The sequence below is a fragment of the Eutrigla gurnardus genome, assembly GCF_963514095.1.
Source record: "Eutrigla gurnardus genome assembly, chromosome: 20".
Classification (NCBI taxonomy): Eukaryota; Metazoa; Chordata; class Actinopteri; order Perciformes; family Triglidae; genus Eutrigla; species Eutrigla gurnardus.
The window spans coordinates 7,283,546-7,300,823 of NC_139931.1; the positions used below are offsets into that span (position 1 = coordinate 7,283,546).

The window sequence follows — 17,278 nt, forward strand, 5'->3', positions numbered from 1 at the left end:
GCTTTAGGAGTGCATTTTGGAGCCACAAGCACATGAATGAATGAGCAACACGGGGAAATCAATTGTTAACTTTTAAAGATCCATTTCAGACATATTTTTTAAACAAAATAAAAAATACTCTACTTCGAATAATACTTTGTGTTTTATATTCCACAGCAAAGTTCTATTATCTTAAAATGCCATCTGAATTGAAAAATGTGTGTGTGTGTGTGTGTGTGTGTGTGTGTGTGTGTCTAGCTGGGATGCTAAAATAATGCTCATATGATCACAGTTTAAGCTCAAAATAGTTTATGCTTCTATGTCTGTCTCATATTGTCACTTTAATATTTTAATATGTTTTTCTATTGACTTTTAACCGACAGGACGTTTCTGTCCCCACAAGTCCGTTAAACGCTGGGGTGTTTTTACTTCCGCAGGCCTGCTGGTGGCGCCAACTCGCAGCGGCGCTGGAGAACAAGGAAACGCTGCTACAAGTACTACCCGCGGATGTGAGTGAAAGGCACAAGGAGCGGACGGTGACGTCACGGCGCGGACACCCTCGCTCGCCGTTCAACGGCTCCCGCAGACCCGACGCGCGCGCGTGCCCACGCAGAGCCGCGACGACGGGGTCCGCGCCTTGTTCGTTTTTCCGGGCAACATCTGAACAAAGGCCTGCCCCTTTTTCATGAGGATTTCTCTGCCGCCATCGTTACATTACGTGTAATCACGATTACTAATTCGGATTACGATACTTTAATTACATTTCGAGACGTCGAAAGCGGCAGAGACAATGTCCGAAGTGGATGTTGACCACCATGAAGGCAGCGGCGAGACCAAGTCGGCCATGCACACTTGGCGTTATCGCCACCATTTCACGTACAAGGCAGATCAAGGGAAAAATATCATCGTCCAGTGTAATCTGTGTCTGCCGAGGGTCAACCTGCTGTCCACGTCGAAAACCTCCACATCAAATCTAAAGAAGCATTTAGACGTAAGTCGCGCGCGGTGGTTTCCGGGAACGAGTCCCCGCAGCCGTCAGTTGAGTGTTTGAGCGAGTCAATGAATGAATACCTCGTGATGATTAACGTTACATTTTAGCTGCATGTTGATCACCAACTCGTGGCGCTGGAGACTCTTTTATTTTCAAATTGCTGGAGGGCTGGAGGATTTTTTTTTATTTTTTTTTAACAAGTGGCATTTTGAGTTTTATCATAACATAATGAAGTTTGTAAACTAATGGAAAAGTCAGAACATGCAGATGGCACCGAACCAACACACTAACATGTACCCTTGTGGGGCGTTTTTTTTGTCTTGCAGAGGACACACTTGGGCTGTGAAGCCAGGCCTGACGTCAAGAGGGGGAGGAAGAAAGAAGAGCACAACGGAGAGGAGAGCAGACACTGCCAACTCAAGAAGCTCAAAGCGGAGATCATCTCCAAGTGCATGACCCAGGCGAAGATCGACGAGCTCATCTTCACCTTCATCGTGGAGGACTGCCAGTCGTTTTACGTGCTCGAGCAGCCCGGCTTCAGGAAGCTGATTTCAGGCTTGACTGAAGGGCTAAAGTCCATGGACAGGGTGACCTTGTTTACAAAGGTGGACCAGGGCTTCTCCAGGATGCGGGAGGAGCTGATGGCCAAGCTCAGCAGCATCCAGTACGTGTGCACCACGGCCGACATCTGGACGGCCAACAACCGCAGCTTCTTCGGGATGACCTGCCACTGGATCGACAAGCAAACGTTGGAGAGGAAATCCGCCGCCCTGGGGTTCGCCCGGCTCCAAGGCCGGATCACGCACGACACCATCGCCGGGCGGATACACGACATCCACGTGGCGTACAACATAGAGAGCAAGGTCCAGACCACGGTCACGGACAACGGCAGCCCCTTCATCAGCGTGTTCAAGGAGTTCGCCGTGGACAGCCCCGAGAGCGACGACGACATCGGCTTCTACGAGAACGTGAGCGCCGTCCTGGAGGGCGAGCCGGAGCAGGACATGCTGCTGTTCCTGCCCACCGTGCAGCGCTGTGCGTCGCACACCCTGGAGCTCATCGTCACGGAGGACTTCTGGCAGTCCATGTCGCAGGGGCCCATGTGCCAGCTCCACTACAGCACCATGTCCAAAGTGAACGCCCTGTGGAGCAAATGCCACCACCTGCAGGTGGGCATGGACGCAGCGGAGGAGATCGGGAAGATGGCCCTCGTGGTGCCCTCCGTCATCCGCTGGAACGTGGAGTACTGTGCCATGCAGAAGATCGTCTCGCTGACGGAGCGGGAGCTGACGGAGCTGTGCGCCCGCCTGGAGGTCCTGCGCCTGCAGCCGGAGGAGATGGCCTTCCTCAAGGAGTACGTGACCGTCTTCCACCCGCTCGCTTTTGCCCTTGAACTTTTCCAGGCGGAGCAGAAGTGCTACTTGGGCCTGGTCATCCCGACCGTGCTCAGTCTGAAGAACAAGCTGAAAGAGCAGAAGGATTCGGCGACTTACTTCGCCGACGTCATCAGCGCCATCGTGGTGGCCATCGACGTGCGGTTCCAGGAGCTGTTCGCCAGCACGGAGGCGAAGATCGCGACGGCGACCACTCCCCAGTTCCGCCTGTGGTGGATGGCGGCCTCCGACAGGGAGGAGATGTGCTCCCTGCTGGCGACGGAGGCGTCCCAGATGGATCCCAGCAACATCGCCGAGGCCAACACCAGCCGGAACTCGTCGACCATCGAGTCGGAGGACGACTTCTTCAGCTACGGGTCGGTGAAGCCCGCCGTTCAGTTGCAGCAGCGGGGGGTGACGGAGGAGATCCGCAAGTACATTGAAGGGACGGGGAAGAGCCTAGAGTGCCTTCAGGACTTCCCCCGGGTGAAGCAGCTTTTCCTCAAATACAACACTACGCTGCCGTCCACGGCGCCCGTCCAGCGCCTCTTCAGCCAGAAGGGCAACCTGGTGACGTCACAGAGGAACTTCCTGACCGACGACTACTTCGAACGCATTCAGCTTTTGAGATACAACAGTCACGTGTGTACTTTGCTCACTGCCAGTGAATAACTCTCAGGCTTTTAATTGACGCCGAATCAAACCACACGTGCTAAAAAAAAAAAATCATAACAGAAAACTCCTGAGCGATATCTCATTAAAGACAATTTAGCCCACGTGTTTTCTAATATTCTTTCTTCCCTTTATCGGTTTTGATAAAGCAAAGCGTACGTCTCCCACTCCTGAACGGCCTAATGAAAATCTCTTAATTGACAATCATGGACTGACATTCGATGACTGAATATACTAACAAAAGGCATCTTTCTCTCTGTGCTATTGTTGTGATTTTGAAGTAGCCACAGGGTTAAACTGAAGTGATGATGTCTTTCAGTTAAGTTTGTTTTTTTTCTACAGGTGCTCAGTGAGAATGCCTCTCCTGTCTGTGTGTTTTATATCATATATAAAGAGACAAGGAAGTAGCTTTTTTTTTGTTGTCTGTGTCTTGCCTTTCTTGTTAAATGAAAACCAGTGGATTAGAGACTGGCTGGGATCGACTGCCTTATCTGCATGTACGCCTAAGTGCATCAACTGATACTGCTTCAAAGAAGCCTGAGTGTGTGTGTGTGTGTGAGAGGACACACAAACTTCCAGCATGCAGAGTCCCAAGTGTATTCCTTGCCATGCGGCCAGTTGTCAATTCAGAGCTTTCGTCTCGACAGCTGCCTGAAGAGCATACAAACGCTCTCATACACAGTTTGGACTCAAGCTGTCAAAAACACGACGCTTCTGAGGATACCAAACCCCCCGAGAGAGTAAGTATCTTCCCGGGATTTGCCTTTTCTTCTTTTCAACATCATTGCATGAGTGTATATATGTGTATATATTCTGTGTGTATTTCTTTGACTTTGCCTGTAGAAACTAGAGAGATTTCAATAGAGATATGAAACTCCTTGGTTGCGGACTGCCGTGGAACTGCCCCCACTGCTCCAAAGTCTATTCTGCTTGGGAGACGGGGGATTGGGATTCTGTTCAACACATGAGCTGATAAGGGGAAAAAACAGCTTGAACAACTGGTTGCAGAAAGAGGACGTTGTTTACGTGTGTAGAGATACGATACAGGCATGCAACCAGTTCAACACTAGAGTTTCACATGAAAAGTAGAAAGGTTCAAATAGAGTAAACTGGTTGTCTTTGGATGACATCACATTTGAAAGTTAAACTAGGGATACAAACATATAGAACATAACAACCTATTATTTATATTAGAGAACGTATTGTGCATGTTTTTGCATTGGAGGAGCTCATTGATCCTAACTCGTATGCTTACCAGGTGGTGTTGCTGGTATCCGGTTCACCATGTTTCTCCATGGTGAAAGCTAACCGCCTTCATATGTATGACACAACCTGCATGGTGCCGTTTGTCTGTAGCAATTCTTTCTGAATTTCTGTGCCGATGAAGTGAGTTCAAGTGACAGTGGTGCAGGAATCTTTTTTAATTCATTAAACGTGTCTCTTTGTCCCCGTGCAGAAACCCACAGCCAATAAGGAACTTGTTAATTGGCTGACACGTAGATGATAGTGTGATTTGCAATTGTCTTTTAAAATATTACTTTATCAAATAGTATTCATTACTCAAAAGAATAAGACATTTTTGCAGGCGTTTCCACTTATATTGCCATTGAATACCCAGTTGTTTCTGGTAAGGTCTTCTTACATAGTTGGGTTTGTTGCAAATGTGTAGCTTATAATCTTATTATCGATTTCTTTCTGCCCTGATATCCTGGTTACACCATCAAAAACTGACTCGGTACGCTGACCGTTAATTGCGAGACCTGCTGGAGAATAGTTGCACAGCGACACGTGTGTGTGTGTGTGTGCAATAGATATTCTGTTGCAAGGCGTGGTTGTGTAGTTACTTAGTGGTTGAGTGGCCCTACTGTTAACCTTATAATAGCCTTGGTGATGTGTGTGCAAAGGGCGTATAGTCTAGGTGACTGCTCTAGCTTGCATCCATGCAATCTTGTAAATTGCAGAGTGAATCTGTCTGACTTCAGCAGAACACTGGAGCACTAGGCGGGTAGGGGATCCCCCCCCCCCCCCCCCTGATAGTCACTGATAGAGTAGAGATCTATTTGATTTAGTCTCCCTACCTTCCAATTCCTGTACAGAGATGAGGATGAAGTGCAGCTCTGTGACTCTGGACAGGATCAGCAGGTGAGTGAGGCTAAAGAATGACATCACAAAACTACAAATGACAGCTCTGCCACCTGTTGGACACAGAGGGGCACTTCATGAAATTACCACTGCTCACTTGCTTTTAAAGCGGTCACACAGTCGAATAAAACAAACCGCCAAAAGGCCCCGTTTCAAAGATTGATCCAAAGTGGAAGTTTTAATGATTTCAATAAAACAAAATGGTGCAAAGTATTACTTTTGTAAACAAGTAGTAATACCCCGTCAGCACACACATTTAGACCAGGATCATGTTAGGCACAAAGTGGGTGGAAGGTGTACAGAGAGTGTTACTTCTGTCAGTACCTTTGATTTAATCCATCACCAAGCACTTGTCTCTACAGCCCCCTCATGCTTCCTCCCTTGCAAAAAAATAGACTTAGCATCTCTGTTCTACAAAAGCAGCATGGTGGAGAGATACCCTTAAGAACCGTAAACCACACTACTTCTACCGCGTCTTTGTCAGTTTAGTGATATATAACAGGAAGAGGGGAAGCATTAGAGGATGTTCCAGACATAGCTGGGATATTTAATATTCTAATGCCCTTCTCTCACTTTGCTCAGGTAAGACACCCTTCTGGTGTCTGATGCCGGGACGGCCCCAGTCACTTCAGAAATTGCTTGGCAGGGCAGAAGTGGCCCAGGTTGTCACAGGACTTGATCCAGCGCTGGACATTAGTGGGAGTGGAGGAGGCGGAGCCACTCTTCAGCACGCAGCAATAGCAGGCGATATCGGCCAAGGAGAACTCCGGCCCGGCCAGCCAGGGCTCGCGGCCCAGAGAGGAGTTAAGGGCCCGTAGGACAGCAGCCCGCTCCTTGGCGCTACCCTCAGCCAGCTGGAAGAAAGCCGTGTCCACCCAGCTGTCCACCAGCGTGGCGAGAGCGGGATCACTCGGGTAGGGAGACAGCAGCTTGAAGAGGAAGCGCGCCACGTTGGCCTCACCCTCGATGGGACACATGTTCTGGACGCTGAACTTCATCTGCGGCTTTGGGACTGTGAATTGTGCAAAGCATAGATATGTTTCCTGGTAAACAAGGGCGCCAGTATTTACTCCATCCACATCATGTCAAAATGCCAGTTATTGAACATTAACGCAAAGCTTTTAATGGTTAGAAATAGAATTGATTTTTAGAAAAGATTTTTAAATCACATTAAATATTTGCAAAGCTTTGTTCTTGATAATAAATGTACTGAAATTAAAAAAGAAAAAGCTGCCATATAAATAAATGTTTAAAACAAAAGCAGCACCAGAATCTAACAGATTCAGATATTGCACGGAAATACTATATTTTACTACAAGCTTTGTACATTACCATCTTTCCATATTAGTGTGAAGCCCAGCTGGAACATCTGGCGAGCGTAACTGTCTGCATGGCGAGGGCCAAGGCAGGACATGAGCTGTGGCGGCACGCTGGTAACGGAGGAGTGGACGTGGACGGTGGAGAGCACCCGATAGCGCTGACACAGCACACTGTGGAGCACCAGCAGGGTCAGGGGTGGCTGCGCCGGGTTGGCGTTTATGACGATGTCACGGAGAGCACCGAGGTCCTTGTGACATAAACAAGAAAACGGAGGTAACTAGGTGCATCATCCAAAAATAAATAAGGTATTAGAAGACTTTTCTATTTGAAATACGCCAACAGAGCCTGCATAATCAGGGCGTAAGCAGTCCACACCAACATTTGTGCTTAAGAACAAATTCCAATATGAGCAGGTTGTGCAGGTTGTGCAGGTTGGCGTGGTATTTATAACTTCTAATGACAGCTATGATGTGTGAGATCAGGTAAACATCTGCCACAGAGAGAATGCAGCCAGTATGTCAAGAACAAGACCTATCCTGCAAGTACAAGGTTCATGTAGGATAAATTCTGGCGTCACTAATAAACACCCTATTCACTTGAATAAAGTCCAGTTTCTCACCTTTCCCAATAACGAGTCCAGGTCTGTGACGCCTTTGAAGGTTGTAGTGCTGGGGCTGAGGGAGGAGAGGCTGCTGCTGACTGTCAGGTCCAGATCTGCATCTGGGGTGGTCACCGTCTTGGCCAGGCCCTCCACAGCTGCCTTCAGTTCATACAGCTTTCTCAGGATCTCATCCTGTCTGGCCTCCAGAGCTTTGACCGCCGGGTCCACCTCGCCATTCTGGGGACACAGAGAGCATCACTCAATTTGGCTAAAACCACAAAACGGACTCGATAGAGTGAGCTTTCACTTTATTAAATTAACTTGAGCACAACACTGCAGCAGCTGGATGTTATCTGGTGTCTCTACGTTTAACTGTTCTTGCAAAGATAACGGAGGCAGTTTTGAGAACATATTTACCATATCTGCAGTCTTAAGATAATCCATACACACACACACACACACACACACACACACACACACACACACACACACACACACACACACACACACACACACACACAGAAGTAAAGGTCCTGCATTAAAAAATACTATTTAATAGTAGTAATAGTATGCAACATCAGCAAAATGTACATAAGTACTATTATTTAGAGAATTAAAATTGTAGTATTTTACTGTAGTTGTTGTTGGGGCACATATAAATAAATTTGTCACTATTCCTAGCTGACAGACTAATGCAGTGGAATAACAAATACACAATAAACTGGACCATTGAGGCATTTAGTGCACTAGTAAAATAAACAACACTGTATTTAAATAACGTAAGAGTAGGCCTTGAGCAAATGCAGTAACGTTAAATTACATTCCACCACTACAGCACTTCATCTCAACCGTCACATAGATGGAGTGTGACCCCTGTGACCTCTCATCCCTCTCAGCGTCTAGGAGCAGTGGGCTCAGCTGTAAAGCGACGTAGGAACCGTCTCCTACGTACAACACTCACCACCATGTTAACCTTGTTGAAGCTTGCCTCTGACAAGCTACTCAACCATCCCAACACATTTAAACGGTTGGGCAGTGGAGAGACAGTGTTGCATCAGCCGAAACTGAGGTTGCTGCTATGCTGCTACCCCCCCTCCCCGCACGCGCTAACTTGGCTAGCTAGCTCGGCTAACGCCAGCTAACGCTAACAGACCGCGCGAGATGCGTTTGTATCGATGCGAAAACGAACTGCAGAGAGCATAAATGAAAACTAACCGGTTGAAAAAAATAATAATTCAACCGTGTCGAAATTAAATGAGTTACCAGTTACCTGAAGCGCGTGTTCAGAGGTGCAGCTGCTCCCTTGCTGCGTGTGGATATTTGGTAACTTGTACATGCAGGTTGGTAAATCAGCCTTTACGGGACTCCCACACACGGGCTTTACCTGGTACATGGGCATGGCGGAGGACAGCTAGACACAAACGGTTTAAAAATAAAAACTAAATCCCGGACACAGGCGTCTTCTGTGGCGGGGGAGGTTGTGATGTTGACAGGCAGCAGCAGCAGCAGCAGCAGCGGCGGCTCCCGTCTACCGACGCACCGGTCGTGCAGGAAAGAGGCCGCAGTGACGTCACATCCGGTGACAAGTAAAAGCCGGTGGTTTCACAAATTCTTTTGGGATTAAGGTAGCAAATTGAGCTTTTTTATTTTATCGATGTATATTTTTTATTTATTCATTTGTTTATCATCATTATTTATCATTATTTTGTCGTGTCATTCCACGGGCACTAGAGGGCGCCACAGTATAGTTTCTCACATCCCATCACAGTGAGTGCAGGAGGTCAACAGTTGGCAGAGGAGTTGGTCATACATACAGTATGGATTTAACAACTCAATCATAACTAAACGTTGTGAAATAATCATGTTTGCATTCAGTAGGCTAGTAAAGATCAGTCATTTAATTTGTGTCCCTCCTGACATCTCTGTGATTTTTTATGGCCAAATATATGTTTTTCAAATCGGACTGCTTCAGTCGCAAGGCCATCAACCTATAACACTGATTAAAATGAATTAGCTCAGTTTAGCCTGTGTTATTCAGTCAAACTTGATCTTTTGATTCAATCAAACCTGGCAACCCAATCCTTTACACGGAAGCAATTGAAGAGGCCGTGACTTATACCGAGCTCTCCGTTGTCATGTTCCCCTTTTACTCTCCCTCTTCTCTGTCAACTCTCCATCAGAGGGATCGGTACTGTTTCACACTTGAACCACATCCTGTCCTTCCCTGAGGTTTAATGAAAATTGAGTTTACAGTTCTAACAGCTTGTTAACCCTGAATAATTCACCGTTTGTGTAAGTCTGGCAGTAAGCAGGAGTGGGGAGGGAGTCCTGCTGAGGTAATCTGATGGCCAGAGTAAGACCTGAGGTAGAAACTGAGACTACAGAGGGAGCTGACAGTTCACAGTAGTTCTTTAAATGATGTAGGAACACGGCTATAGGGAGGGGGTGTAGGGTGGAGAGTGACATGCGGCCTTGTGGGTACTGTCAGATGCAGTCTTACTGGCTCACTGACTGGATAAACAGTGTGTGAACTGATGCAATGAGAACTTTACTTACAATGGAGTAGTTTGACACTTTTTGGGAAATACACTTATTCGCTCTCTGGCAGATGTCAAGACTGATTCCGCCATCATAATGGTTCATTAAATATGAAGGGACAGACAGAAGCTGGTTAGCTTAGCTTAGCACAAAGGCTGGAACATCTAGGCCAGGACCATCAGTTGCTAGCAGAGTTCACCAATCAACACGGTATATTTGCAGATATACCATGTTAATTGATGACTATTTTGTTTAACCTGTAAAAACAATTATTTGTAGTTTTTCAGGGAGTTATGTGACAAACTATTTCCTAGCTGGGAGTCGTAACTTGGTTGCTTGGCAATTGCTTAAAGGCAAGAAATACTCCCAGATAGTCAAACTTTGCTTCAAATGCAGCTTATATGATCATAAAATGGGCTTTTGTGGAATTTATGGATGTTGTAAGACACAAACATCCTTCCGTTTTCCTCTCCAGCCAAACAGTTTGCCTCCGTTACAGTTGAATTAACTTTGTGACTCCCGTCATCTTATCTGATCGTGCCTTCTCATTATGAAAAGTCCACAAAGTACCTGTTTACCGCCTCACGACAATCATTACTCCGTCTGAGGGCCGAGTCAGCACACGTGACAGCTGTTCAGGGGTTTAGCCCGGGTGTGGCTTTTACCTGCAAACGGAATAAAATCCCCAATTAGCAGAAATGTAAACAAAACGCTCAAGGCAGGGTGGAAATAGATTTCTAGAAATCTCCTTTCCACGATCGCCCCGGCGTGTGTCAGGAGTGGCCATTGATATGTGAGGCCTATCATTCATTAATGAAGGGAAGCTGCACGCAGACATCATACGCAGAGGCTCAGGACTAATGCTTGTTGGGGAACAGAGGCAGTGCTGTCATCCCCTGCATTATGGATAGAGTTCCTGCACAGAGCTCACAAAGCCCATTCAGTCCTCCTAACACGGCAGTTAAATCTTTCACGATGTTCCTCCCTGTTCAGACTATCGGGTAGCAACAGCTCTGAGACCACCAGGCTCCGAAAGAATGAGGGAGTTAGTCAAAATACGATGTTTCTCGCAGCAGACGCCGGCGGCACCGCGGTTCGACTTCCCTTCACCTCGTTTACTGGAGCACTCGGCTTTGCTATCAGTTAAAGACGGGGTCCACATTAAAGTTTCACTCAGACTTAATCAGTAAGGTGAGCCTGACACTCCTTTCTTGATATGAGTTTTTGGTGACAATGAAGCGAGGGCATCAATTATTGAAGTGCCAAGCAGACAAGCAGGCGAGGCCTATGTGTCCATCCTCAAGTGCCCATCCAGACCAATTGCGTGTTGTTGGGCCTACAAATATCAGCTGTCACGCTAACTGTTTCAGTATGAAAGCGGTTAAACGGAAGTAAAAGTTCAGTTCCCTGACTTGCTTTGCTCCTCCGAGAAGTCAATCCTTTGTTTGTTACCTAATGCTGCATCCTTACATTTCAGGGTGACTACTACTGTTACTACTACTACTACTACTACTACTACTGCTACTACTACTACTATCACCTGTAGCCCTGTTGACATTCCTATTGTATTTTTTTTTTGTAAACTCCCTTTTTATTCCCTTAATAGACCATTTAAAATAGGTAATAGCGTAAAGAATATTCCCCATTCCCAAAATACATTTACCTCTAATGGCATGATAAATACATGGTTAATACAAATACGAGACTTACTATATTTAGCTGGACCGTTTATTTCCATCAACAGAATAAATGTTAGAGAACTGCTTTAAACATGTATGGGAAATTCAAGTATCTTTACAAAAAAGAGCACACGAAATGACAGACCAACATATATCACATAGTAATAATAATAATAATAATAATAATAATTATAATAATTATAATAATAGCACTATAGAAAAGAAAATCTAAAAACACAAATATAACGTTAAAAAAAGTCCAGCAGCTGATAAATCTAAATAGCTGTTTTAGCTCTTGACAGATGATAGAGCTATCTTTTAAAACCTCTACAGTGAATGAATATGGAGACCCCCTCATGGCAGTGAGTCCCACATGAACAGAATGTTGCCTTTTACTCAGATCGTCAGCCCACCAGGACTGCTGGCTGTCAGATCTACTACAGAGAAACGGAGCCAAACTCCCTCCCTCTCTTCCCCTCCCTCCGCCCTTGAGTCCAGGTAATCTGCATGTCACAGTATCTTGTACTGCTGTCCCACTGCAGCACATCCAGTAGTCAGCGTCGACCTGTTGGCTCACGTTTCCTTCCTGTTAACCACTCACTTCTCCTGACCCTCAGGGGTCACTGCTTCATTGTGTGACCAGTGGCTTGTGTTACCGACTGGCTTCCCCAACCCTGTCCCACTTTCAGTGCCGTGTCACATTAGAGCTTGTTAATCCGAGTGTGTTTGATCAACATTCTCTAATATGCATTAATACATGAAAAGCAAACTGCAGCCAGGAGGTGTGTTTGAGTTATAATAAAAGGCAGCGTTTGGTTTCGCTCATGACTTTTTTTAGCTTTTTTCTTAGTTTTTTTTATTAATTATACCCATGAAGTTGGAATCATTTGCAAATGTCTTGTCTTTTCTAGCACCAAACACATGTTATGCATGAATTAATTTCACCTGGGTAATTGGGACACACAATGTAATCATTGCACCTCATCAAAAGTGATTACTGATGCATTTAAATAGGAATAAACGGAGGATTGTGTCTGAAAACAGAATATTCCAACTCAATGGGCAACAATGTATAAAATCAACTGATATTGCTTGAAGTGGTTATTGATTTCAACATGTTAAAATACAAATAAATCGATACGGCTTCATAATTTATATCAGCGACAGTAATAGTAATATGTCCAGACACACAGAGGCAGTAAGGAGCACTCTGAGAACCTCATTATTACAGCACACCAATCAAGCAGCAGTATGACATCCTGATCCTACACCGGTGACGGCGACCTCGTGCTAATATCAGGGTATGCCCCGGCGTTCTGAGTCGCAGGTGTCTGCTCTAATAGTCAGGTTCTCCCTGTAATATACGGGTGATTGAAATGACACCAAGTTGGAACCGCTGCAAGGACGCGTGGTCTGTATTTTTTGGTGCCTCCAGTGGGCGGGGAAATAGTCAAGTGGTTGTTAATTTTAATCCCGTGAATCCTGTGATTGCAGAGCATGAAAAAGCTGTGTGTTATTTAAAGTCTCCTGGAAGGAGGATGCAGAGCTGTGAGATGGTAAATCTTCTGTCTGAGAGTTTGCCTGAGTGCAATCATTCGACGTTCCTCTTCTATCAAGGCGACCTGGCAAAGGAGTACATGTACGACCAGCATCCTCATTGTGCAGAGTCTGCATCTTCTCCAGTGCATCACACACACATACACACAAAGAGACGTCTGTGTCTGATCTCATATTTGATTTCTGCTAATGTATCGGTGTGTGTGAGCGTGTGTGTGTGTTTCGTCGCTCCAGTCTGAGACGCACCGAGGTTCAGCTGGGTTTATTTACAAAGCTGAGGTCAGGTGTCACTCGATCCAGGCGCGGTGACGCTCAGGTGGTCATCAAGGTCACCCTCTCTGCTTTTTCCCTGCGCGAGCTGTATGAATCTATAATCTCTCTCTCTCGCTCTCTCTCTCTCTCACACACACACACACACACACACACACACACCTGTACTGTCAACCAAAAACCCCTGGACGCTGTCTGACATTAGGTTTTATTTACCATCTTTGTGAAGAAAATGGCTTTGTGTTTGCTTTTGTGTTTGTTTTGTTCATAAGCACCGCTGGAACAGTGTGTACATATATGGATTTCCACCTTCTAAGGGTTAATTAGTCCGTCCTGTGCATATGAAACATTTCAACACATTCATCCTCTATATTTCCCCTGTGTCATCTCAGGCGTCATCTCAACATTTGAGTAGAAGACGTACAGAAACATTAAGACATTTAATAGAAATAATGAAGAATAGTCACAGAATTTGGATTTTATTCTTTTATTTTCTCAGTGTTTTGGGGAATGTTACATTAATTTGGTACAGCTTTATGATCTGCCTAAAACATATGAAAAAGGAAGGGGAAAAAAACAGAAATCATTGTGTGAATGTGGATGGTCTGTGGACCGGAGCGAGTCTTGCAAAAAAAAGAAAAAAAAAGTCAAAGTTTTTATCTAACAAGATGGAAAATGATTGAATAAAACTAGGAGAGCCCTTGAAGCAGGGGGGGGGGGGGTCAGATTGAGTTGGAGAAATGGAGTCCATTTGTTTAGGACAAGACCATAGCCTGGAACTCTGTGGAGAAAAGGACAATATGAGTCAGGTGGTGGGTCTACATTTAACTGCCACTGTGCTCTGAAAACATCACCATCCACATGATTTGTCTAATTAAAATATAAAAATTACACATCATGTCCAGGTGTCACCTTTGAATACTTGTACGATTAAAAATGTGTTCCACGTCCTGAAGCAGGTAACAATTAAATCTACCTGACTATAATACTGGAATATATATGGCAGCCTGAACAACCAGACGACTCGAGAACTCAAGCAAAAAAATAAATGCATAATGGGCACATCAGATAGGTGTGGGTCCACTCACCGTCTGCTCCAATCCGGCCGTCGCTATCGTCATCAGCAGCTCGCAGGAACTCCTTCGTCTCCTTGTCCGTCAGAGCACGAGCCCCGGAGGAGAACCTCTGGAGGAAAAACCTGCCGTACACAGAGACAAAACGTCAAGTTAGAGGGAAACCTGGACACGTAGCTTCTGCAATAAAAGCACTTCTCCGGTCCAACTTGTCCAGAGAAAATACAACTTCTAGTCTCTTGTTGTGCAACAATATCATGAAAATGAGATCCCGTTTGAGGATCCTTTAGATCCTGGGCACAAAAAAAAAAACCAACAACTGCTCACTCACTTGAGCTCATCCTCTTCAACGAAACCGCTGCCATCATTGTCCAGGATCCCGAAGACCTTCTTCACATCCTGGGCGCTCTTCTTGGTGAGGCCACACATCTGGAAAAACTTCTTGGGGCAGAAGGAGTCTGGTGCTGGAGGGGGAATACGGAGAGCAGGAATTACAATTATAAGTGTTCAAACTAGAATTAATACCAGTTTATTAGAGACAATGTGAGACTTAGCCTTCTTGCCCAGGAGGTAAAACTTATTTAAAAGCACAATTTTATTAATAATGGCAGTTTCTGCTCTCTTTCTTTAGCAGTTGCTGCTCATAAAATCAGTTATAATAGCTTTAAGCCTGTACCTTAAGTTACAGAGACAGCCCTATTGACTGTGCAGGCTCCAGCAGAAACACTGTATAGAAATAAAAGAGATCTCTCTGCGTTACAGAGAGAAATAATGATATTGGTGGAAGACGATACCTTGGCAGTCCTTGATAGCACTGTCGATGGCCTCAGCGGAAAGGATAGATGAGAGCGACATTTTATTCCTGTAGGAGGAACAAGCATGGTGAATTATTAACACATTTAGCCAGGTATAGTAGCAAACCCTCTCACCTGACACTGATGGAGAGGAGAGTGTGTCCAGGTGACAACACACTGAGAACTGCCAATAATAATCCCTTTTTTCAAATTATCTAACACTGTCTCATCCAGCAGATTCTGCATCTCACCTGCCATTATAGACACTCTAGTGCTCTGAATGCCAGAAAATCCGTCCCTGCATAATCTTGTCAAACAAACACACCAGCCAGAAGCGCATACCTCTCTGAATCCACGCTGCACCTTACCGTGTTTGGGGAGTTCTCGTCCGGTCGGTGATCCAGCACAGAGGTAAGCGATGTGGTGACTGCTGTCCGTCAAGGAAGGATTTATATAGGTCTGACTGCAGCGACAAAAGGGATTGCTTGAGTTACCTGTCTGTGGATCAAATTCTAACTGCCCGCCCCTGATCCAATTTCCCAGCTAACTAATTAACCTTTACTATTTATAACGCCCAGGGGCAGAGAGACCGGACCGTGGACATCTGTATGGCACCCTTGGAAATAGCAAATTAAGTTAAAACGCGCCTTCTTCCCCCCCCCCCCCCCCCCCATCCACCACTCCCTCCTGTCCTCCCCGTGCCCCTCCTCCTCTCACCTTTTAGAATTATACAGGAGAGTAAATGCAGGGAGGCTGTAATGTAACTGCAATCTCTCTCTCTCTCCTTTTCTCCCTCTCTTGCTGTTTCTGCCCCCCCCCCCTCCTCTCCTCCTCTCCTCATCACCCCACCCATACCCTTTCATGCAGATATCCTTTTACAGGCAGCAATCCCAAAACGAGCACATCTGAGCCACATCCAACTGCAACTGTGCCCCTGTCGTTGCATGAGAGGCGAGTTATGGGAAATAAATAGGTGTTGTATTATTTATTGTGTGTGTCAATGCAGGACACACGTATGTGAGATTCCTGGGTCACCTGAGAGGTCAGCTTCAAGGGGTTCGGATTATTATATACTACGCTTTATAACCTTCTTGCCGTCTCGCACTGACGAGCGGACAGTCTTGCTGATTCGCTTCGTCGACAGTGCTGATTAAGGGACCCGAGGTCACCCCTCTGCTTTCGGTGTCCCATCCCGCCTTGATGGTGATGATGATGCATAATGATCCACGCGCAGCATTGAAATACAGGCACATAGCAGTCAGAGGTCACTCATACTGCAGTTTGATCATTTGTCCTGTTTGGTCACTTTCCATGCAAAAAAACAACAACAAAAAAAAAACAGGGGTTGTCTGTTCCGAGGGCGCTTGTGGCCCCGGGCGGTGGGATGCAGGGGTCATTAAGCACATTCCTGGGAGAGCGTTGACCGCAGCAGCGAGCAGGAAAGCAAGGTTATTTGGTTTTGTTGGTGTGAAGGTGTGCAGCAGATTGCAAAGAGAGGAAAACTGTGTTGGATCACGAGGAAAGATTGTCAAGATGATTTCTGATCAACTTTTCAGAGGCGCAAATAATCAGGTTCCACCGAGATTTGAACTCGGATCGCTGGATTCAGAGTCCAGAGTGCTAACCATTACACCATGGAACCTCTGAGAGTCTGTCACCTCATCATATTCTCATTATCTTTAATGTTATTTCCTTATAAGTGGTGTTTTATTTCTTTTCGGACATGAGTTTTTACACACCGTGTACGTACACGGTATCTCTTTGTTTAATTCATTGGCGTCTTTCATTAATGAGTTAAAGCTTGTGTCTCCGTCATTTTGTCATTCCCCGCCCTTCCTGAACCGACTTGTTAACGGGGCCCCTCGACAAGCGACGTCCGACAGCGAGGCTCCTCGTGAAGATGGACTCGCGAGAAACTCAATCATCTGCTCCAGAATGTGTGTGTGAAAAAGAGAGGAGCACTCTACACCCACCTGCATGATGTCACGCGCCACGGTGATCCCTCGCAGACGATACTGTTACGGGCCGATCATTTATTCATTTACATTTGCTCATGTTCTGTAGGAGACTCACTGCTGGACTTATGGATCGGCCGAGAGGACGGTCCCCTCTGTTCAGTTTTTTGTTTTGGATGTCAATCTTAGTCTAATAATCAATGTTTTTTTTTTCTTAAAATACAATGGAATGATATGTAAAGTTCATAAGATTCACTGCATTGTTTTGTAGAATAATAGTTGATTAATCACATTCAATAAAACATTTTTAAGCAATAGTTTCAAGAAGATTTGT

At 45.6% G+C, this 17,278-nt stretch overlaps 3 protein-coding genes across 4 annotated transcripts; 1 reads left to right on the top strand and 2 right to left on the bottom strand.

Annotated features, from left to right (window-relative positions):
- The first annotated feature begins 632 nt into the window (after positions 1-632).
- On the top strand, positions 633-3,419 carry zbedx (zinc finger BED-type containing X). The gene is made up of 2 exons (XM_084037104.1): positions 633-970; positions 1,297-3,419. Exons 1-2 carry the CDS (start codon positions 770-772, stop codon positions 3,013-3,015), a joined length of 1,920 nt encoding a protein of 639 aa, XP_083893230.1. The 5' UTR covers positions 633-769; the 3' UTR covers positions 3,016-3,419.
- Positions 3,420-5,307: 1,888 nt separating this feature from the next.
- aimp2 (aminoacyl tRNA synthetase complex interacting multifunctional protein 2) lies at positions 5,308-8,622 on the bottom strand. 2 transcript variants are annotated; one of them, XM_084037107.1, is made up of 4 exons: positions 8,349-8,622; positions 7,097-7,315; positions 6,490-6,724; positions 5,308-6,169 (listed from the first exon to the last, which is right to left on the bottom strand). In XM_084037107.1, exons 1-4 carry the CDS (start codon positions 8,475-8,477, stop codon positions 5,781-5,783), a joined length of 972 nt encoding a protein of 323 aa, XP_083893233.1. In that variant the 5' UTR covers positions 8,478-8,622; the 3' UTR covers positions 5,308-5,780. The 2 variants fall into 2 exon arrangements, with proteins under 2 accessions (XP_083893233.1, XP_083893234.1); XM_084037108.1 differs by having other exon boundaries at positions 8,463-8,620.
- Positions 8,623-13,593: 4,971 nt separating this feature from the next.
- On the bottom strand, positions 13,594-15,643 carry pvalb8 (parvalbumin 8). Its single transcript, XM_084037114.1, has 5 exons — positions 15,358-15,643; positions 14,990-15,057; positions 14,527-14,659; positions 14,211-14,320; positions 13,594-13,903 (listed from the first exon to the last, which is right to left on the bottom strand). The coding sequence occupies exons 2-5, from the start codon at positions 15,048-15,050 to the stop codon at positions 13,878-13,880; spliced, it is 330 nt and encodes a 109-aa protein (XP_083893240.1). The 5' UTR covers positions 15,051-15,057; positions 15,358-15,643; the 3' UTR covers positions 13,594-13,877.
- Positions 15,644-17,278: the final 1,635 nt, after the last annotated feature.